This window comes from Trachemys scripta, chromosome 11 (assembly GCF_013100865.1).
Source record: "Trachemys scripta elegans isolate TJP31775 chromosome 11, CAS_Tse_1.0, whole genome shotgun sequence".
Taxonomy (NCBI): Eukaryota; Metazoa; Chordata; order Testudines; family Emydidae; genus Trachemys; species Trachemys scripta.
The window spans coordinates 19794847-19818636 of record NC_048308.1 but is presented as its reverse complement, the minus strand read 5'-3'; the positions used below and the strand labels follow the sequence as shown (position 1 = coordinate 19818636).

The following is a 23790-nucleotide window of genomic DNA, read 5'->3' as shown; positions in this document are numbered from 1 at the left end:
AAACAAGATGAAAGACCAAAATACACCAATACTCTAGTTTATTAGTGATACAAGCAGAGCTTGATCAACATGTTTTGGAAAACTTGTGTATTTTCAAATCTTCTGCCCCATTCGTCTAATATGTATTATCCCTATAAATGTGACTTATTTCTAGCAGTCTCCATAGTGACCTGTTTGCATCCAGTTTTCTGTGATGTATTTTTCCCCTTTCTTTTCATTTTTGGAATTTACTGACTGTATCTGAAAAATTCCTGGGTTTTGAAAAACTTGAAGTTTGGGGTTTACTGATTTTTTTAACATAAATTTTGCAAGTGCTGGAACTCCCCATACCTGGCTGTCCCCTGCAGAGTCCCTACCAGATGGCACATTGTACTTGTTCAGAGGAGGGTAACTGTGAGTTGGTAGCTGCTGCAGCTATACAGTGGGTGAAGAGAGATGGGTGCTATCACGTGGATCCCTGCCCATCTGCTTCCTCTGATGGATAGACCTCATTTTGACTCCAGCCCTTCAGCATATCCCCATCCACTTCCTCTACATAGTAAAGTTTTTAATAAACAAAGCTAAAAGTAAAATATTAACTAGTGTTAAACTGCATTTACTTTCAATATCCTTACTTTTCTACCTTTGTTGGGTTTTTCCTGCCCACAAAGCTGTGTTGTTAATTTTCTCAACTGATTTCATCCATTTTTAATTTTTGTAATAAATACAGATGAATTCCAAGGAAATGTTAAACATAATAAAACCCCAAAATGGAGGTCCTTAGCTATTTGCTATTCTGGGGTGGATCACTTTCTGGTTTTGACCAGAAATTCCATGCTGGACTACGGAAACCTTCCAGACAAAGGTTTTGTTGCAACTGATACATTTCTGCAAAACGTTTCAGTTTCAACTAATTTGCTTTTTCTGATAAAAAAACATTTAGTTGACTTCCATTGAAGTTCAGGTCATTGCAGGTGGTGGTCTGCATCTTGCAGGACCATATAAAGAAAGTAAAATGAACAGGAGAGACAAGACAGACCCAAGAGTTGCATCTTGAAAGATGAGAAGGTGTTGCGGGACGATGACTCACCAGTGTGGCACCTCCTGCTGGTCATCTAGGGATTCAGCTCTTTCAGCACAGAGCGCCCTATGCAGGCCAGTGTCTCGCCTGCCTCTGGCCCCTGTGTCCCTTCCAGACCCCAGTGTCCCTCTATGTCAGGATTCAGCCCCCTAGCAATAACCCACAAGCTGGGTCTCCCCTCCTAGGGGAACCCGCAATCTCCACCTTGCCTCAGTGGCTACTGCCAGTCATTGTCTAGCCCCCACTCCCTGGGGCAGACTGCAGTGTATAAACCACTCATCATCAGCAAGCAGGGTTCGACCAGCTGCCTCTGCCTGTATCTGGGCTGCCCCTCTGCAGCCCCAGTACCTTTCTGGGCCCTTAACTCGGCCAGCAGCCTGGAGCTTTGCTAGGCTGGAGCTCCCCAGCTCCCTCTGCCCTTCCCCAGCACTGCTCCACCTCAGGTACCCTGCTCCACTCCCAGGCAGCCAGGTCCTTCGCTCTCAAAAGCTAGAGAGTGTGTGTCTCTCAGTCTCTGGCCCTCAGCCCTCTTATTGGGCCAGCTGTTGCCTGATTGGGGCGTGGCCTCACCTGTGGCTGCTTCCTCCAATCAGCTTAGCTTTTTCCCCACTGCAGTCCTCTCCCAGGGCTGTTTTAAGCCCTTCAGGGCAGGAGTGGGGTGGTCACCCTGCTACAGAAGGGTTATACTTATATTTTTTAATTTATTTTAATATAAACCATGGCAGTAGTTGAGAGAATACAGCTTTAAATGATCATACTGCTTTTTTAATTACAGGGGAGGGTTGCCATTAAAACAATGCAAAACCCATGAATTTCTGAATCCTGACTTACTCTAAATCTATTGTATTGTCTTTAACATAGGCTTCAATGATACTGACAGTAGCCTTCCTTATGTTGATTGATCTTTTTACATTACAATAACTGTGCTCTCATACCTTCATTAATCCATGCTCCTTGCTCACAGCTGCTGTGCCTGGACAATGATGTGGAGGACGTTTATAGGGAAAGAACAGTTTAAAAAAATCATCAATCTGATGTCTTGCTGTGATTTTCTTTAGTCACCAACTCCAGCTTTAGCCTTTTGTTTTCTATTATGAAAAGTGAAAGTATATTGCTGAAAAATCTGTTCTCAGTAGGGCAACGTAAGGATGGCATGGACATTTGGTACTATTTAATTTTAGTGCTTTATATAAATCTGTGTCATAATCTTAATAAGTTTTAACATATTTTAAAATTGAAATTGCTACATTTTTATTATTTAAAGGAAATCATTACAAAAATGAGAAAAGACAAAAACAAACAGGAAAAGAAAATATTTAAATTGCAAGGAATTTGAAACCTTGATAGTTCTATTAACATGATAATGAATCCAGAGATATTACAAACTCAGTGAAAGGTTGTTAAACAATTTATCATATTACAAGTTCATTGAGATAGTAATGACTCCTTTTACAGATGCTATTATTGCATTTGAAGTGTGTGGCAGCCCAGGGGAATTGATATTTCATCTAGTGGGTAACACTGTAGCACTTTATCTTAGGCCATTGTTGATGTCATTCAGTGTATCATGTACTGGATTTCTGCAAACAGAAAGATTTTCTACCCTGCTCTGGAGTAAGGGTATGCATATATTAGTGTGACACAGAAAAAGAGACCTACAGTCCTGTGTATGGTCCTGGAATTTACCACTCTTTTGGGGAATGAGAGATGTAACGTGATTTACTAGAGCAATGATCAACAAAAGTGGGTTTTGTGTGAGAAAGTGTGCTATGTAAAGAGCGAGTCCTGAGAAAAAAAGTTGAAGGTCTATGTAACCATTGTTGCCTGGAGGGGCCACACTGAGAATGCTCAGTCAGGGCAAACTGTAATGAATGAGGCAAACGATCCCTGAAATTGGTGGTTATTCTAATAATTAGATTAACCAAGCCAGCAACAAAACAGCTTCTACAACACCTTACTGGTTACCCAGAAACCAAAACCACAGTTCCCTCAAAGCTCCAGCCGTAGGCTCCCACCCAGACAGCCAAGTCAAATATGATGAGGATGACTGAAAATCTTGTTCTTCATATATAAATCCCAAGAGATCAGACACATTATCCACCAGGACAATGAATATTTCAGATCTTACCCAAATACACGTTTACGGCCATTTCTTATTAACTAAACTAAGATTTATTTGAAAAGAAAAGAGAGAGAGTATTGTGGTTAAAAGATCGTTATACATTTAGATACGAGTAAGGTTCTTAGGTCAGTTTCATAGTAGAGATGGTGAGCTGCTGAGTTGCAAAAAGTTCTTTCCAGAATCAGTTCATCCACTTACAGTCCAAACAGGCAATCCATGTAGAGAGTTTGTTCAAATTCTTCCATGAGAAGTAGCAGGGTAATCCAGACTGGTGCTGGAAACCTCAGTCTTGCAACTCATGCTTCCTCTGACAAAGCTCAAGCTCATGTCAGATAACAGGTTCAGGGCCCTAGAGTTCTTCTATAGATCTCTGGCAGGCTATCGATAGACACTTGACAGCAGGTATTCCTTGGGTGACGAATAGTGGCTTTGAAGTAAAACCTCCTATTTCCTATGTATACCAGGTAATTAGTTGCATTCATCATCAATTCTCCATTAAGCAATTCATAGACAGTTTACTTCAAACTTCAAAGAGAAATAAAGACAATGATTTTATTACACCCAAGTTCCATCAAATTCTTACTATTTCCTTTTAATCTCTGAATCAGTAGTATATTGTAATAGACAGGAACTGTCTGGTTACATGGTTAACACCTAACAAGATATAAGTAAATAAATACAATTAGTATTTACCTCTAATTCTCTAACAGTATAGGTTTGCATTTCAAATCTCTAGTCTATCTAACATGGCTTTGTCAGCTATTTATAAGGTACAGCCCTAATTACTATTGATATACTTCTCTAATATGTCTTTAAAGGTAGAATTTGAGTAATTTAGCCTGCAAGTTCCTTAACCTTTTCTAGCTCAGAGTCAGACTCCAAAACAGATGCTTAAATAATCTCTAGATTGACTGAATTTATGACATTTAATACATGTCACTCTTTACAAAGGAATTGTTTGATGCTGCTTCCTTATGTCACTGTGGGGATCCCTCTCATACCTGGTGAAGTATGTTGGCTGGTGAAATAAATGCAACACAATAAAATATAGTTACTGTTACTGTGTATGCAGAAAACATCACTTTCATCTCTTTAGGCCAGGGTTCTGTGTTTGTACAGTGCCTAGGGCCACGAGGTCCTGATCCGTGACCGGAGCTCTTAGGCACTACTGCAATACAAATAAATAATAATAATTAATAGCCTATCTGACTAATCAGAGGTCTAGAATCATTGTCCAGAATCAGATGCTTCAGAAAAAGCTAGAGGAGTGGTTAATAGGAAAAAGTAACATTACTTCTGCATGCTGTTTATAGCAGCACAATTCAACCTATATTCTGTTCTTTTTAGTGTGGCTGGTTTTAATATACAGGTCGGGTTGTAAGCAGGGTGTCTGTATCAGTGCTTTTGTCAGATATGATTAGTATTTACCTCATACCTATGACGGTATATGGATGGATTCCTACATATAATTTGTGATAAAATTCCTCAGTGGCACATATGTTTCACCGTTTGTCAACCATGTACTGGTTGTCAATTCCAAGACCATCTTTCTAAGCATATTGTTCTAGATTAGTAAAGGAAGTTAGCATCATGTGTGAAATAAACAATCTGGTTCAAACTAGAGTCCAAATAGAATAGCTAACATAAGAAAGAACAGAAAATACTAGATGTATATCATTTGCTTTGCTTTTCTCAAGTCTTGTTGACTTCCAACCCTGAAATGTATAACTTATCAGTATTATGACTGTGACAAACATGTATTACAGCCTGAATTTTCAAAAGAGAATGATAATGTTGAGAACATTTGAATCTAGATTCTTTTCTGTGTCTAGCATTCAGTGTGACATAAGTGGACAGTTGTCAGGGAGTCAGATTAGTCTCCTTGATTCCAAGGACTAGCCCTTTTTCCCAACGCAATTTAAAGCATCTGGCAGCTAGGAGTTAGAACTTAAACCGGTATAGGATTGCCATGAAAGACCAAAGCTCTGCCAAACCATCTTCCTTATCCAGATATGCCCCTACACTGGGATTAGAGGTCATAGGAACAGGGAGCCTAGAAGTAGATAGCAGGGAGTTTCCCGCCAACAGTGAAATTCTTTGCTAGCCATTTGCAGACAGTTTCTGGCCTCTTTCCACCTCCTGAGTAGTGCAGAGGAGCCAATAACTGATAAGAAAATCTCTTACTTCATGATTAATTTTTCCATTTTAAAAAGTCTGTTTGAGGATTGTCTCCTGAGGCTGTTGTGTACACTAACAGTTTTCTTCAATATTGGAGAGAGGAGGAGTGGTGGGAGAGACAGAGCAAGTGATATCAGGACAAAGGGGAGAAAGAGGGAGCCACAGAAGACATAAGGCAGAAAGAGATGTGATCATGAAGGAAGGGTGATCCATTGATTGGAACACTAGTCTGGGACCGAGGAGGCCTGGGTTCAAATCCCTCCTCTTTGATAGACTTCCTGTGTGACCTTGGGCAAGTCATGTACCTTCTTGGTGCCTCAGTTTCCCATTTGTAGAATGGGGATAGTACCGATTCTTACCTCACAAGGGTGTTGTGAGGATAAATAGTTTAAAAATTGTAAGACACTCAGATACTATGGTATGGGGGGGCATATAAGTAGCTTAGCTAGGTAGAATTTTAGAGGAAGAAAACAGAAGACTCCTCAAGGAGCGGAAAGGGAGGATGAGATGATTTGGGCACTAATGCTCAATTTTATATAGCTAATATTAGGTCATGAACAGAGCACATAATTAATCCATAAAAATAAACAAAACACTCTCAATGGATATTATGTAGTAGTAGTAATAACTGTAGTATTAATAACAGTAACATTGTTGGAGAGTCTAGAAGTCCTAATCAAGACTGCGAGTCCATTACGTTAGGTGCTGTAGAAAAAACACAGTAAAAGCATCCCTGTTCTAGCAAGCTCACGGTGCAAATACTTGACAGAAATACAACTTTAAACATTATTTAATATAAATTTTGTATCCAAGGAGGTGAACCAGACAAAAATAACAGTCATTTTAAGCTCGGGCAATTGAACGACTGGTGAAATTTGCATTTTTGAAACCCTCAACCACATCTTTTGATCAATTAATTCAAAACTGTTGATATACCAAGCAAATGATATCTATGCAGTTTTAGAAGTTGATTAAGCTTTTTAATATATTTAGTGCTGTAGTACTAGATTTAATTATTTTTTTAAATGTTAAGCCTGGTATTGTTCATGAGAGGTATTGGAAATGATATAATGGAAGAAGCAAGGAAAGTGGAATCAAAAATGCAATATTTGCTTTTAAAGTTCTTGATGTATTTTAGGAGATTAAAACCGCTTTTGTTCTAAAGATCTAAAAGGCTTAATCCTCTTTGAGTCTCTATGTATTTTAAATCCTTCAGTATTTATTTTTAGCTATGTTTATATTTTCCCCAGCAACAGATGAAACCCATGTAGTTGAGTATATTTGAGCTGCCACAGCATTATCTAACTGGATTTTCTCAGTTGAGGAGCTTTTTCCATCTTTTACCATTTTATGTGTGTTTATGTGTATATATATATATGTATATATATACATACACAGGCACACACACACAGGTGTAATTGATGTAGTGCTCATAAAAATTCCTTTTACTTCTTATATAATGTAATCAACTTGGTTTCTCGAGAAAAATTATTAGTAATAGCTAATTTCTAATTCTCCATCGCTTTTACAAACAATCATTTAGGTGGACCACTATTAACTTTATTTTACCAGTCCCTTGATAAGATATTCTCTTTGGTTTTATATTAAACTGTAACATTGGGAAAACATTTAAAGCTGGGGAATTCCTTTCATTTTAAAGATAAGAGTTTCTTGCCTTTGTATATTGATTGAGCTTAGGTATGAATATTGATCTGTGAAGTTGTGTGGGGGTTAACAATGCACATTTAATGCATATTGAATCAACATCAGCATGTGTATATAATATAAAGCCTCACATGGTTTGGCCACCTAAAAGACCACCTTATAATACTGTGTCAGGCAGATTAGGAAATCATCTAGAGGGCTTTGTTTATAGTTATCTGGGAGCCAAAGGATGAATGTTCTCAGTCGAGGAGTCTCAACTCTGGAAGTTGCTACTCTTTCAGTCTACCAATATGGTAAAGCCCTAGTGTCCATCTGTCCATTTCAGTATTTGCCACATTGAAGTGATTGTGGAGATATGAACAGAATGTTACTCTGGGATGATTCCATCTGTGTTGTGTTGTAGGGTCACCGCGCCCTGGGTACCTCTTCGTGGTGGAGCATGGGGCTGTAGTCAGTGGCGGCTCCAGGCGCCAGCGCTCTAAGTGCGTGCCTGGGGCGGCAAGCCGCGGGGGGCGCCCTGCCGGTCCCTGCGAGGGTGGCAGTCAGGCAGCCTTCGGCAGCATGCCTGCAGGAGGTCCACCAGTCCCGCAGATTCGGCGGCAATTCGGCGGCAGGTACGCCGAAGCCGCGGGACCGGCGGACTTCCCGCAGGCATGCCACCGAAGGCTTGGGGTGGCAAAAAAGCTAGAGCCGCCCCTGGCTGTAGTCTTACTGCCTTAGTTTCCCCAACAGGGTTTCCAGCCCACTCTGGAGTCATATGGCTCAGCCCTCTGGCCAGGTCACCATGAAAGCTTAATCCCCCACTTTTGGGTAGCAGAATTGAAAGTTCCAAAACAAACATATAATAAAAGAGGCTTTATCCCAGCTGGGCATAGTTCTCAGCCCCTCCGAGGTTATTTCTCTGCCTGCTCTCTGGACTCAGTTCTCAGACCCCACCATTTTTCTCATAGTGGGGCATCCCTTGCTGTGGCCTAGGTTAACACCTGATAAACTCAGGTTGGTGTCAGGCCTGCCTTCCTTTCTGAGAGGCTCTGACCAGCCACAGTCCTACTCCATTGCTGACTTCAGATGGGTGAAAACAGTTAGTATGCTCTCCTTCCTAGCCAGCTACAACTGAGTAAGCTCTTCCCTTTTTCAGCCCCTTCCTACAGGCCTGATGCCCACTAACAGTGTTAGGGCAGGCTGGTTATGCGTGCTGCAGTTTAACTCTTTCCAGTCCATGTGGGATTTGTGTACCCTATGACTATTGATATTTGTCAACACATTAAATATATTCAATGTTTATTTACTTTTGTTTATTAAATTTGCAGAGACACTGTGAAGAGCTCATTTTATAAACCTCAAAATAAAAATATTACACTGTATGTAAATACCAGAATTACATTTTTATCACAGCATACAGTGAAAAATGATAATGGTACTATAGATACAGCCATAATGCATCAGAATTCATATCTGTTTACATGAATTGAAGTAAAAGGCCCATCTTTTCCCTTATGAAAAAGTTAATAAAGAAAATTGATTAAATAATCAAATTGGTCTGTTAGGGCCTTCTCCTGCATTCCTCTTCCATCCAAAACCTGTACTGAAACAATATTTAGGGCCATTGATGTACTTGGCATCAGAGGTGGAGGTGGGAGGCAAAGGTGGCTTAAGCCATCTTTACGTTCTCTGGACCTTGGGGCCATCTGATTGCTGAGTGGTCCATGACATACATTAGAGCAGCATCAAGGCTGCTCTAATTTAAATTGGTTATGAATGCCCCAACCATATCCCTTAACCAGGAGCCAGGAGAGGTGGCATAGGAGCTGCTATGGATTGATGCTGCTCTACATAGGAAGAATCTTCAGAGGGTTGGTTGTGCCATATTACAGCTGCTCTGCACCAGTGCAATAGTGCAAAACAAATTAAACAAGGTCAAGGATCTGACCTTTACTCTTTCTGGAAGAACAGGTTCAAACATATTCAAAATTTGCACAGCTGTTTATATTCAAGGTAGATAAACTGAAATTCCAGCAGTTTAGTATGTGGATTTTCCAAACAAAATTTTAAAAACTGAAGCTTTGCGTGGATCTTTCTGCAGAGACAAGTCTCCCTGCCTAGTAGTTTTAGTTTGTGGTGATAGCACTGCCTGGCAGTTACAGTGTGTGGCAACAGCACCTCCTAGTGATTGCAGTCTGTGGCGGCAGCCCTGCCTAGCAGTTATGAAGTAGGGAAAACCTGGGCCCTCCAACTCCACCATGTTACAACCCAAGGGGCTCTCTAGAGCGCTTTAATGCAGGAGTGATGTGTGGCCTGGCTAATGCTCTCCAAGGGCCTCTTCCTACTGCTTTTCCCCTCCCATGTCGTGGCTGGTAGTTGTCCCTGGCAGCCTGGTCCATGGGGCTAAGCAGGTTAGGGTGTCTCGATTCTGCAGCAGATCTGCTCCTGGGAATGTCTTCCTGGCATAATACCTCTGCAGCAGGGAATCCATGTCTGCCTCTTGCCACCTGCCCCCCTGCTGTGCTGAAGAGACTTCCTTTTAAGTCCCTCCTCCAATTGAAGCATGCCCAGCAGGCCTGTCAGGGCTTCCTGATCCCAGAGTTTTCCCACACTCTTAACTCTCCAGTGTGGGTTTATTCATGCCATCTTAAAAACACATGATATATTTTGCAGAAATATGTTGCTGTACCAAATTTCCCATGCCACACTGTTGTACAACATTCTGTATGCCTACTGGCTGCTATCCTCAATACTTCTGTTCCCACAGAGAGGCTGCTGAAATTCAGTGGTAGTGGCAGTATATAATTTGTGAATTGTTTTGGGATGTTATGTTGTTATGGTATGCTGCAGCCTGGCAGAATCATCACAGAAATAGGGACTGAACTACTGAGTGTCTCTTCACAAAAACTGGATATCATAATGGAAAATAAAAGGATGATATGTTTCTCTCAGGATGATTGATAAGTAAGATTTTTATAACTGGGTCTTGCTAAATTAGAACAAGTGTTTTACTAGAATATCTGTTAAGATATGATTTAGACAATTGACAATTGAAAGTAATTAATTTGACTTTACTGGAGTAATATTAACACAGTATCACTCAGTGCTGAATTTAGTTAAATACATGTAGTTAAATGGTGATTTAACCTGGTGTTAAATAGGTAAAAAACACATCAAGATTTGGGATTTTTAATTTACAGGGTAAAAATGAAGGTGTGCGGTTCCTTAGATTCCAGGGTCCTTCGTTATTTGGATGTTGTGGTTTCAGAAGCTTCATGTGAAGAGGCCACAAGAGGAAGCGACAGTCAAGATAGTTTCTGATTATGGAACCTATAAATTGCATTGAAAGCCAGTATAATCTGAAATTCCAGGACATTGTACATACTGCACTCTTAGGGACAATTCTTTTCAACAGTCATAGGAGACATACTAGTGCACTGATACTCAGATCTCAGTGGTTCAGGGGCCAAATTAGTGATCAGTACACCTCTACCCCGATATAACGTGACCCAATATAATACAAATTTGGATATAACTTGGTAAAGCAGCGCTCCGGGAAGGCGGGCTGCACGTTTCGGCGGATCAAAGTGGGTTCGATATAACACAGTTTCACCTACAATGCGGTAAGATTTTTTGGCTCCTGAGGACAGCGTTATATTGGGGTAGAGGTGTATTGCCCCAAAGAGCCACAGGTATATGTATTCATAATTTCATTTACTATTTATATGTATTATTCTTAAAGCAAAATAACTGAACAACTATTCTACAATTGGCTAATAACATAGAACAAGCATCCTGATTGTTTAATAACTTAGATTGGTTAGTAATTCAATCACACAGTGTTTTAATACCATGTGTTGCAAAGCGACACAGGAAACACATTAAAGAGCCACTTCCGGCTCCCTGGCTTCCGTCTCAGTATCACTGAACTAGTTCATTTTCCAAGACATATATGGGTCACGTGTCCTTTTCAGGGCCCCTCCTGGGGCAAGTCAGATACTCTTCACTCCTTATTGAGGGTTTGGAGCAAAGACTTAATCTAGCCCAAAATGAGCAAAATAATTTCAGACTTTATTTATATTGTATTTATTTTATCCATCGATGATTAACTGAAAAGAAACATCAGAAAACAGAACACTAACATATAACAGTAATTCAAACTTCTTTTTTTTTTAACAGATCTTGATAATGTTGAAGGCATAGCAGTGGATTGGATTGGAAATAATTTGTACTGGACAAATGATGGCCACAGGAAAACAATTACTGTAGCCAGATTGGAGAAAGCCTCTCAAAGTCGAAAAATTTTGTTAGAGGGAGATATGTCTCATCCGAGAGGAATTGTCGTTGATCCTGTCAATGGGTATGAAGATGTTTAATTTATTTTACTAGTTTTATTTTACTAAATTTGTCTCCACTATGAATGCATTTAGGGTCAAATTCCCCTCTCTGACCAACACAGCTGCTCTTCAAAATTTGGGCTAAATTATGTATATTAAAGAAGATAGCAGACCTATGCATTAAGCATTTGATTCACGGGTATTCTGCTGTCTTCCAAAAAGCACAGGGGCCATATCATGCTCTCAATCTGACAGGTACAAATCCCATTGCTGTCTGTGGGAATTGCACACATGGATCAAGAACAAAATACAGTCTTAAATATTTTAATCCACACTTGTTTCTAAAACTGAGCATGGATTGGGTAAAAACAAACACTTTTCACAAAGCCTTACATTATTCATATTCCGCTATCTGAAAAGGACAGATCTAGAGCCAATTCAGTGAGCTTAACAATTGACTTTGAAAGGAATGACTTTAGTCTTCTCAGACATGCAACTAATAGGGAGTTATCTAGCTACCTACATATTTTCACATTTTCCAGCTAACTCTTTATCCAAATGGAACACGTATATCATGTGTGTTTGTAATAGTTTATGTAGGATCTTTGGCCCTGAATTCAAAGAATGGGTTACACTGATCCACAAAGACAGTTTTTTTCATCTGTGAAAGATACAACTTTTGGTAATAGTCTTCATAATACAGTACTTAAATGTCATAGAATGCCCACAGTGAAAGAACAAAACAGGGAACATTGGCATTTAATATTTTACGGAAAGGCATGACACTTACCATGAAATGGTGCAATACATATTAATCAGGTGTTTTTGTACGTATATTATATATTTACTCCTCTATATGAGGACATAGGCACTATATCAGAATTGTCATATGGATCTAACCCATGGTCCATCTAGCCAGTATAGTGTCTCCAACAGTAGCCAGCACCAGATGCCTCAAAGGAAGTTGCAAGAATCCCACAATGAGCAGATGTGGGATAATTCCTATTAGTTAGAGATTGGCTTAATCCCTGAATCTTGAGGTTGTCCTTCTAAAACTCTCTGTATGCAGGAACTATTATAATGCTATATATTCTTTTTATTTGTATAATTGTACCATCCCTCTTTGAATCTTACTAATTCTTGGCCTTAGCAGCATCATATGTGGAACATGATTGTAGCAGTCACAATTAGAATATGTTAAAATTGATATAAATTGGGCAAATGTATCACTATTCCGCTGTTACTGTAGCAGGCAGAGATCCTTTTAAATTCACTTAAGAAGATAATTTGCCCCTTCAGTATTACTTAAATCTAACAATGAGGGAGACCATACACGTTTTTTTAATGCATTTTAAAGTTTTTTTCTTTTTCTTTTTTTAAAGAATGGATTAATCCTATACAACTTCAGATTTTTTACCAAAGAAGTAGAGATAACACTTGCAATAAATGTCATCTTAGTACTACCCTATATTCTAGGGGACATACTGGTTACTAGGAATAAACAACAATGACAAAAACAAACAAGTACTGTTATAATGGCTTCAATAAAAACCATCTGCAGACATTTGGATGTGTCATGTGGATGCAGTACACTTGAAAAAGAAATTGCCATATATCAACCAAATTCGTATTTTAACACAACCTTTCCTCTCCCCTTCCTCAAATCTCAAGTTTATCTTATTTTACATCATAAAAGTGTACTTGGATACACTGTCTTAGTACATCCACAAGAGACAGATAATTTTCATTGCTGGCAAAATTATACAAAGTGGGCAAAGTGACAAAAATGACCTTATGTTGATGTAATAGAAATTCAGTGTATCCATGACCCAGTTGGCAAGACTGTTTTATAAAGTATCACTGTGGAGTGAGTCATGTAGATAATTCTAGTTTGGCTGGGTTGATTGCTATATTCCTATCACTTGGATTTATTTACATTATCAGTTTTTCATTTCCAAGTTGTCTTTTGAAGGAGGCAAACTATTATAGGAAGGCTATAATTAGTTTAAGTCATATGGTAGTGATGCAAATTAGACCCCAAATCATCCCAATACCTGAAATTATTTTGTCAAATTTTCCAGCTCACTGATTTCTATCAGTTAAATATGCAGCACAGGAGGGTATTGCATGAAGATGCATAGTCTGAGAAGGGATATCGTAGAGTACTGTTTTCTAATAAAATAACACACACTTTCATGGTTATAAAAGTTGTCCTGAGGGAGAAGGTTTATTATGGCATTTTAATTATCTTCAGAATATTAGACTAGAAGATAAGCATTGCAAAAGCATTGCAAAGCAATAACTATATTTTGATGTTCAATTAAAATACATGTTAATACAAATGTCATTCACTTTGGGCATGTTTTGATCTGATGGGAGATAGCTACAAAAAGCCGAGGCATAACGTTAACAGGAAAAAAAAGTAATTGCTTTTTAACAAGTCATATAAATGTTTGCAAACTATATTGATTTATTGGGCCTTTCAGTACAGTAAGTAGTATATTGACCTAGTTATTTGCTTCAGTCCTAGAGAGCTGGTGCACAGGTTTCACTGATTCTATAGTGAAACTGAATGTGGTTCCAGTCAGATTTATAATGCAGTGTATAAGCCCAGGGCATTGAATTTGGTTTTGTTCTTAGCATTAAATTAAAGCAATAAAAACCTTCCTTTTGTATTGTGAGCTGGGAGAGAAAGAAAAGATGCAAGAAAACAGATGTTTACTTCTGTCATTTTTCAAAGCGATTAAAATTATCCTGTGTAAACCATGGCACCTTTTTGATTTAATTTCTTACCGATATGTGATATAAAATAAAATAGATCAGTGATATTTGTTCCATGTGACTGTGTTGAATAAAATGGTTGCCCAGAAGACCAGAGCATCATTTAAAACATTTGATGTAATCTCAGAAGATGCTAAATAGGTTTGATAACAAAAGTATTGTTAATGAAACATTTCATAACCTTGCTGGAAATGTAGTGATTTAAGAGCTAAAATTCTTGGGCTTTACTCTTTAAAATACTGGTAAGAATTGGAGACTTGATTCTGATCTCCCACCACTATAAATCAGAAGCATCTCCACTGTAGTTAGTGAAATTTCAATGACATAAAACTGCTGTGAGATCAGTATCAGCCGTACAAAGCCTAACAGAGTCTTGAAACAATTAATATTTATAAACATGTATTTAATATTTTTACTAATATAATCAGAAGGGAATTCTGCAGATTTTAAGATCCAAATACCATGACATAGTTCCTAGAATACCCCTATTTGTGAGATTCCTGTCTTAGGACTTCTGGTATGTGCTTTATGTAAATCTAAAGAAGCATGACCAGTATATTAATTCTCTTACTTATATTCAATACTTCTTATTAAAAAGTTAACATTTGCCAATGGCTACCATACAGCGATACTGCAGATACCATAATTTCCCCTGTAATTATATACAAATAAAATTATGTTAAAAGAACATTATTAAGGTTGCAGAGTCAAGCACTCGAAAGTTAGGAAATGCCTTAAGGGTACCTCTGCAACCACCTTGTGCGTATGGATTATGATGCCGTCTTTAATTACATAATTATATACTATTTCTTCCACAAGATCCCTGCCTCATTCAGCAGACAGTGCTCAGTTACTGAGCAGCGGTTTAATATTTTGTTTTCTTCTCATTGTTCACTGTGTGTCCCCATACCTTACTTCACATTATACAAACCCTGCTATGAAGACAGAGTTATTAATTTCCTCATGGCCTTTTCTGTGGCACTCATCATTATTGTATTTGAGTGCTTCAAAAACATTAATCAATTTATTTTCACTATACACCCGTGCGAAGAGAGGATAGTATTATCCATTTTACAGATTGGAAACTGATGCACAGAGAGATTAAGGTCAAAAGCATCCACTAATTTTGAGTGCCCAATTTGAGACGCCTAGAACCTAACTTTTCAGAATACTTAGCATAATAAAACATTGTGTATGTTCAAGCACATTGACTTCAGTTGCAGCTATGAGTGCTCAGTACATTTTTAAATAGGACCCCAGGGTCTCAAGTCAGGCACCCAGAAAATTAGGGACATACAAAAAAAAGTTTGGTTTAAGTGACTCTCCTAGGACTCACATGGGAACTCTGTTACTGAGGGAGGAATAGAATCCAGTTCTTCTGGTTAGTATTCAACCACTTAACCAAGAAATCATCCTTTCTCTTCCTCCAATACCGTGCCTCATTCACTGCACACCTTCCAACTTCTTCAGCAAATGAAGGAGTGCTCAACAACCTCCTTTGCTACTGAAATCTGAGTATATCCCCAGAGTAGGTCCATCCTGTGGACTGTAGTATTTGATTATGTAATTAGAGACTGCATATCATAATGCATATGCACAAGGTGCCAAATTAATGTTGGACAGGCAACCTTAAATCTGGCATTTCCTATCTTCAGTGCTTGACTTAATAGTGTTCGTTTAACTTCTTTTCTTTCTTTTGTGAGTGTGTGTGTGTGTGCATGCACATGTGTGTAACATTCCAAGTGCTTAAAAAAGACAAATTGAAAAATCAGAAATTCTATCATGTGGCATCTTTTTGCTACCTACATGTTTCAACAACAGGGTTGGACCTTTAGAGTCACCATTCAGACTTCTTCCACTTGAGCTAATGGAATAACTGATAGCACTAGCAGGCTGTCATCCTCTATGCGGACCAGTACTACAGAGGGATGGAAAAAATTGCCAGTGGGTTTCACAGACATTTGCTGACAGCAGAAGAATGTTGAGACTCAGGAATCTTGGGTTCCACCCCAGAATCTGGAGGATTGAGCACAGACACTTCTGCACATTCCCTGCAAGTGTGACCCCCTTCTGTCCCTTCCAGCCTGTCCCTTTCCTAGTCCTGTCTCTTCCACCCTCTGGCTCTTCATCTCAATCCCATTATCTTCACCTAGCTAGTTCCACTATCCACTCCTCAAACCTCTCATCCCAATCCCAGTCTCTTTTCCCAGCAAGTTCTAGTCTCACCTCTCCAAAGGGAGTCTTGTCCTGTTCCCAGTTCGTTTCCTTGCTCAGCCATTCCCAGTTCTGCACCTCCTGACTCCTCATCCAGTCTGTCTTCCCAACCCTGGCCTCCAGTCACCTTCACCACTTCACCTACATTCTTTATCCCCATAAACTCACACTCCTAAACTCCCTCCCGGGGCTCCTTATCCAATCTCAGTGTGTCTTCTCCCAGCTCCTTGTCCCAATCTCTTTGTTCAGCCAATCTCGGTTCTCTCTCCTCACTCCAGTTCCTCGTCAGAACTAACATCCATCTCCTTCACTTATTTTCCTTCACCCCACTTGTTCTCAGTCTCAGTCTGTCCTCTGACTCCTTATTTGATCTTAGCCTCCCTCTATCCTCTCTGCAGGTCCAGCTTTTGTCTCCTCTGCCTTCAACTCAGGCAGCCTCCTCCTCCTCCAGTCTGCTTGTGCCCAGTTGTGGGTGAGTGGCATAGACAGCATAGGAGAAACAGCCTCCTTGCTCTCACTTTAGATGTACAGATTCTGCATGAGCCACAGCAGCTCAGTGCTGCAGTTTTAGGGGAAGTCTTGCTCAGCCCTGGGCTACAGCATATTCAGTGCAGACAGAAATTTCAGGTAATTTAGCTGTTCTCTCCAGGACATGTGTGAATTGCAATTTTTAAAGGCTTATAATTTGGTCAAATTTGGGTGGATTTTCACAGGAACAATAAAAGGCACATCCCTGACTCACAGGCTACACCATGTCAAATTTCAAGATTCTACTCCAAAGCATGGGAGCAGTAGGGCTTTTCAAAGAAAAGATTGACAGAATTTTTTAACATGGACAAAACATATATTCCCCTAACCTTGTTCTGAGAATAGGCTGCACTCATGGCAGAAATGTTCCCAAAACATTGAGCATGAGGCAGACATTCAGGATGGAAAATTTCAGTCCAAACTGTTAATATTTGACAATGTGTTAAGCAACTGAAAACAGGGTCTTACAATGAGAAGTGTCAAGCAACCTTAATAATAGTCAGTCCCATCCTATAATACCTGTGTGATATATTTTGGCAAATGTTCATTTTTTTTAATTGTAGCCACTTTATAAAACATGACTAGTTCCATACTTATCTATTTTTGTTTGATCCTCACATTAGAGGATCTTCAAAGCTCTCAAGAACTGTACGTAGTCCATCTGTTTTTCCCCAGAAGAAATGGGGTTGCAAATTTCTCACTTTCTTTTTTCATTTTGCCAAATGTGTGTCCCGGGAGTAAACTGTAGTTATAAGGCAAGGTACTGCAAGGTGCTGAGCACCGTGATCCCTGCAGAGCAAAGTACTTAAGCGCGTGCTTCAGGTGAAGTCCCATTGAAGTCAAAGTTATTCATGTGTTTAAAGTTAAGCATCTGAGTTAAGTGCATTTCTGAACTGGGGCCAGGGTGATAAGCACCTTGCCAGATCAAGTCCATATTGTACTACTGAAGATGTTTACATTCAAACAGCAGCTAATTTTTAGAGTCAATAAATAAGAAGGCTCTGATCATTTTATTCCAGCAAAACATATATAAATGAAAACCCTAAAATACTGTTTGAACATAATATACTATTTTATAAAAATACAAACGTGTTTGGTTGAAAGGAGTTGTGTGGTAGTAAGGGAGCACTAATGCACATACATTGTGCCACTGCTATTGGAAAAATATATTAGCTGACTAAAGAAATTTACACAAGTCCCTTGTATTCCAGGAAAGTGGTAAAGGAAATTCAAGTGAAAAATAAATATGGCCTACAAATATCATAAATGAAAATGGGAAATATAACCAGTGCAACAAAACCTTAAGAATAGATCAATTCAGCAGCCAGTGTATGAATGATGGAAACTTAGGCATGGTCTACACTGGGGCGGGGGGGATCGATCTAAGTTACGCAACTTCAGCTACGTGAATAACGTAGCTGAAGTCGACTACTTAGATCTACTCACTGCGGTGTCTTCACTGCGGTGAGTCGACTACTGATTCTCCCCCGTTGACTCCGCCTGCACCTCTCGCTCCGGTGGAGTACCAGAGTCGACGGAGAGCGTGTTATCGTGTCTAAACTAGACGCGATAAATCGACGCCGCTGGATCGATTGCTGCCCGCTGATCCGGCAGGTAGTATAGGCATACCCTTAGAGTCTTTGAATACAACTAGACAAAAACAGCCTACGGTTTCTTTTTCTTTCTAAAAATCTGTATAAGGTATAAACAAATCACAATATTGTTTTAAGTAAGTAATCAGCTTTTAATATGCGATAGAAGTAGTATTCAAAGTTTCAAGGTCACTTAATCTCTAGTTATTAAACATGTGTGCAGTTAACTCATCCTATGTGGAGTTTTTCAATAGTGTTAAGCAGCAATAGAGAAAAGCAGATAATTTGCATCAAGACGACAAAATAGACTTGGCCAAACAATCCCAATACAATTCTGCCCTTTGGAACAAAGTCAATCCAATTCCTGGTCTTAAAAAAAGATCATAATTGCTGAGATTAAATAAAGTCTCTAACAGCTCATTAACAGTACTCTGACTTCTCATATCAGTCATCTCACTTTTTAATCACATAATTGATTATATTTTGTGTGTACAGAATAGTAGTTTAATGACACTGAACCAAAGGGATTTTTTTTTCTTTGCTGCAAATGCTGCTATTCATTTGAAGGAATCAGCAGGCATCATTCACGCAAAAGACTAAAGCAAACTACAATCGTATGAAGTTACAAACTTTTTGTTGAAGGCCTTCTAAAATATAAATCAGGTAGTTCAAATGATATCTGAATGCTTTTATTTATAATTTCATAGCTGGATGTATTGGACGGACTGGGAGGAAGATGAAATAGATGACAGTGTGGGAAGAATCGAGAAGGCATGGATGGATGGCTACAGCCGGCAGATTTTTGTGACATCAAAGATGCTGTGGCCAAATGGTTTAACTCTGGACTATCATACAAATGTATTGTACTGGTGTGATGCCTATTATGATCACATTGAAAGAATATTTTTGAATGGCACTGACAGAAAGGTAAAAGAAAAATGCTGCTGTTTTGTCCACAGGCTTCCCCTTTCATTGAATCATATTGTGTTGTGTTAAAAATATTTTTCAAAGTTTTTTCCCCTCCGCTCCTGCAAGGCTGCTGTAAGTAGACCCTGTGGGTTGCCTGGCATAAGCTCCCTTGAAACCAGTGCAGTTGGCACTCTACTATAGGAGAACATGGCATGGCCTGACATATTTTTCTTAGCTTTAGAAGCAGTGATACAAAGGTGTTGTTTTTTTTCAATCCAGTTTTCCCATGTAGCAATGAATTGTGCTGTGATTGAGACACCAGGGTACAAGGACTTCCAGTAGAGACAATTTAACACAGTTCCTTCTGGCTCTGCCAGCAGGAGCCTTCTATTGGGCTCACCCGGTAAAACAGCTTTTCATGGATTGCATGGGTCAGTGCTTAGACTCCGTTATAATACACAGGGGAGACACAATAACAAGTCCAGCCACTTGATTATGGAGCTTGCTAATTCATTTAGCCAGTTTCACTAGCTAGACACATAGATTCTATGGCCTGAAGGAACCATTATGATCTAGTCTGACCTCCTGTGTAGCACAGGCCATAGAACTTCCCCAAAATACTTCCTTGAGCGTATCTTTTTAAAAAAATCCAGTCTTGATTTAAAAATAGTCAGTGATTGAGAATCCACTATGACCCTTGGTAAATTGTTCCACTCGTTAATTACTCTCACCATTAAAAATTTACACCTTATTTCCCATTTGAATTTCTCTAGCTTCAATTTTCAGACCTCCTTGATGACGAATCCCCATTTACAGTTACATTCTGAGACCTATCAGTTAGCCAGTTTTTAATCTATTTAATGTGTACCGTGTTAACTTTATACCATTCTAGTTTTTTAATCAAAATGTTGTGTGCGGTACCAAATCAAATGCCTTACAGATGTCTAAGTATTATGTTGGCAATATTATGATCAACCAAACTTATAATCACATCAAAAAAAGATATCAACTTAGTATGACAGGATCTCTTTTCCATAAATCTATGTTGATTTACATTAATTATATTACCCTCCTTTAGTTCTTTATTAATTGAGTCTCTTATCAGCCATTCCATTATCTTGCAAGGCTCAATATCAGGCAGACAGGCCTGTAATTACCTGTGTCATCCTGTTTATCCTTTTTAAAAACTGGTACAACATTATCTTTTTTCTAGTCTTCTGATACTTCCCCAGTGCTCCGAGACTTATTTAAAATCAACAGTAATGGTTCATCGAGCTTCTTAAACAACTGTTGCAAGTCATCTGGACCTGCTGACTTAAAAATGCCTAATTTTAGTAGCTTTTCTTTAACATCCTCAAGAGATACTAGTGGAATGGCAAGAGTGTTATCATCACCATCTGATGAGTCTCCAACATCTGTTTTTTCCCCAAATGCAGAACAGGAATATTTATTGAACACTTCTGCCTTTTCTAAATTATTATGGTTAATTCTACCATTTCCATTTACTTGGAAGTTGTCAGACACAATAAATACTTTGTTATTTCAGAAGTTGCTGGAGGAAGTTGCAGTGACTCAGTGGTCAAGGGCACAACACCCACTTGTGGAAACCTGTTCCAAAGCCTAATAGTTTGTGGTGAAATTCACCTTATCTATCTAAGGATGGAAAAGTGAAATCCAACCTCATAAAAAAACAGGGACCAGGGCATTCCCCTCAATAGTCACTGCTTCAGAGTATGGGATGGAATAGCACACACACTGTCTGCACCCTTGAGCAGCGTGTGAGGGTCACAGGATCTACACAATCACAGATCCTGTGATCTGTGTTCTAGCCAGTGCTGATTCCATCCTACGTGCTAGCCTACTTGGGACCAGTATACAGACCCCTACATAGCAGTTGTGGAGACTACCCTTGTATACATGGTTGCTCCATTGGTGCTTCCTCCTGCATAACCTCATTGTGTTGCTTATGTGATGCCAAAACATTTGTGCAGATAGATTTGCTTCAGCTCTGTCCTATTTGTGCCTCTCCAGCAGTGTCAAGGGGTTGCTCCAACAGCACAGTTGGGGTGCTCTTTTCTGCTTTTTCTTCCTCCCGCAACTCCACCACCTGCCCCAGCATAAAGGATATGTTGGGGGTAGGAAAAGCATGGTCATAGAGCCTTGCATCCTACCAATCCTGGGTTAACAGAAAAGCTCCTAGGAAGCCATTGCAGCTGGTAAAGGTTGGACTAGCCTTGAGGTTGCTTTAACTTTTACTGAGGGCTTAATTGACCTCTGCCCATCACCTAGTTTGGGAGAATGCAATGGAGCAGGTCTGGTTCTGAGTATAGCTTGGCTGCACTCAAAGATCTCTCTCATTCTTTTTAAAAGTGTTGTTGATACAATTAAGATTTGGATGAAATGTTTGGTTCTTAAATGGTCATTGGTAATTACCAGGTACACTTACCTTTGTGTTTGGTATTAAGTATTTTAACATTAAATATGGCAGATTATGGACCAAATTCAGAATTGGAGTAAGTAAGTGCCTATTCAGCAGACTTTACACATTTTACTTGTGTGCCAGTACAGTGGGGAATTACAGTGGGTAAAGAAGACTACACAGATCCACCAGTAGGGATGGTTTAAAATTATCTGTTGAAACTATGTTTTTCTGGAAAATTTAGCTTTTGTCATTGTGCAAATGAATGCCTGAAAATCAAAATGTTTTGATTTGGAAATGCTGCACATGAGAATTGTCATTTGAATGCCTTATCTCCCCATTCTTTTCTATTGGCCAGGCTACCCAGTTGAACTACATTTTCTATGAAGCTGGATGGCCAGGGACTTCCATGATGCACTGCTTTCCCTTTCCAAGAAGGGAGACAGTGATGCATCATGGGAAATGTTGTCCGACAAGGGAACTCAGCCGATAGAGGAGAATGGTAGCTTGAGGAACCCAAACTACGATTCTCATGAGGCACTGTAGAGGCATTAACAAAAAAGACATATTTTGGGGTGTGGACATAAATTTTGGTATTTGAATTTCTGCCAAAAGTCAAAATTTTGTGTTGAAAGTTTAGATTAAAATCCCCCCCCCCCCCCATTTTCATCAAAACTTTACAGAGTAAAAAAAATCATGTTTTTTAACTGCCTCTATATAAGGCAGACCCTCTTATGTGAGAAGCTGCATTTGTCACCAAGGCAGTCCTGAGACTGGAGTAGTGGCTGTGAAGTGAGTTTTACAGCAACTCTTCAGCCTCTGTACCGGAGATAGGATTTTACATATAACTCCAGTGACTAGGAAAGTTGCAGGTATTCATGGAAGATACATTTAATTTGAAAGGTTGCCTTATTTCAGGGACCATGATGTGTATTCTCCTCCAACTTCAATAACTCAGTTCCATTTAACAATAGTGAAAGCAATGACTGTAGGTCACTGGAAGAAGGTAAATAACCAAGTGATATACCAATGCCACCCATAAAGCCACATGGTAGAAACTCAAGACAAAAAAAAAAAAGGATACATGTGGATTATCAGAGTAGAGCCTCTATTTGGAGTGTATTAAAATGTCTGAAAAACATTGGGGATATTGGAATATCAAGTCTATTAGAATCAAACTTTGATTTTACTGTATGTTATGAATGAAATCTTTATGTGTATGGACAGAGTTGCTCATTTCTGAGCTTTCTGTCTTCTCTTCCCAAGTCTAACATGTATACTAAAACATTTCAATTCTGACCAGTATTCAGTTCACATTATTTAATTGCAGGTAGTCTACAACGGGAAGGAGCTGAATCATCCTTTTGGGCTATCACATCATGGAAATTATATTTTCTGGACAGATTATATGAATGGCTCTATTTTTCAGTTGGATCTGATGATGAGGAATGTAATGCTACTAAGAAGTGAGAGACCACCTCTCTTTGGACTTCAGATTTATGATCGCTACAAGCAGCAAGGTATTGACAATATGTAACTTCTCTACAAGGTTTCACACCAAACAGTATTTCACAATAGTTATGTATATTGAATATTTTTCTCATGCCTCCTCAATGTTTGGAGGAAAACAGCTGGATTCAAAGCCAATGACAGTATTGGGTGATATAAAGATATTTCATGAGGTTTCAGCCCCTTATAGGATCATAAAATTCATCATCTCCTTGTTCCTGCCTGCCAACTACATTGACTCAGAATATTCTATCTAGCTACAGTTATTGGATGTGTGTTCACACAGTCTTTCTGGATTGACAGTTTTTCCATACATGTGAAAGGAATCTTGAAATACAGTACATAATACCTATTTTTTGTTCAATCATATTAAAGTTATTGTTGTAGCTACCTTTTCTCAGTGGCCGGCGAGCCCAGAAACATTTTATGTCTTTTTTCTTTTGTAATTTTCTTTTCCTCCTCCTTGATCTTCATCAGCTCCACTACAGCATAAT

The 23790-nt window shown here is 39.1% G+C and overlaps 1 protein-coding gene across 1 annotated transcript in view; it reads left to right on the top strand.

Moving 5' to 3' along the window:
• LRP1B (LDL receptor related protein 1B) overlaps window positions 1-23790 on the top strand; it is a 1021752-nt gene that overhangs the window by 445431 nt on the left and 552531 nt on the right. Inside the window, exons 12-14 of the mRNA XM_034786032.1 lie at window positions 11187-11367; window positions 19167-19386; window positions 23118-23307. Of these exons, the coding sequence (XP_034641923.1) occupies window positions 11187-11367; window positions 19167-19386; window positions 23118-23307 (591 nt within the window). The remainder of the gene's footprint in view (window positions 1-11186; window positions 11368-19166; window positions 19387-23117; window positions 23308-23790) is intronic.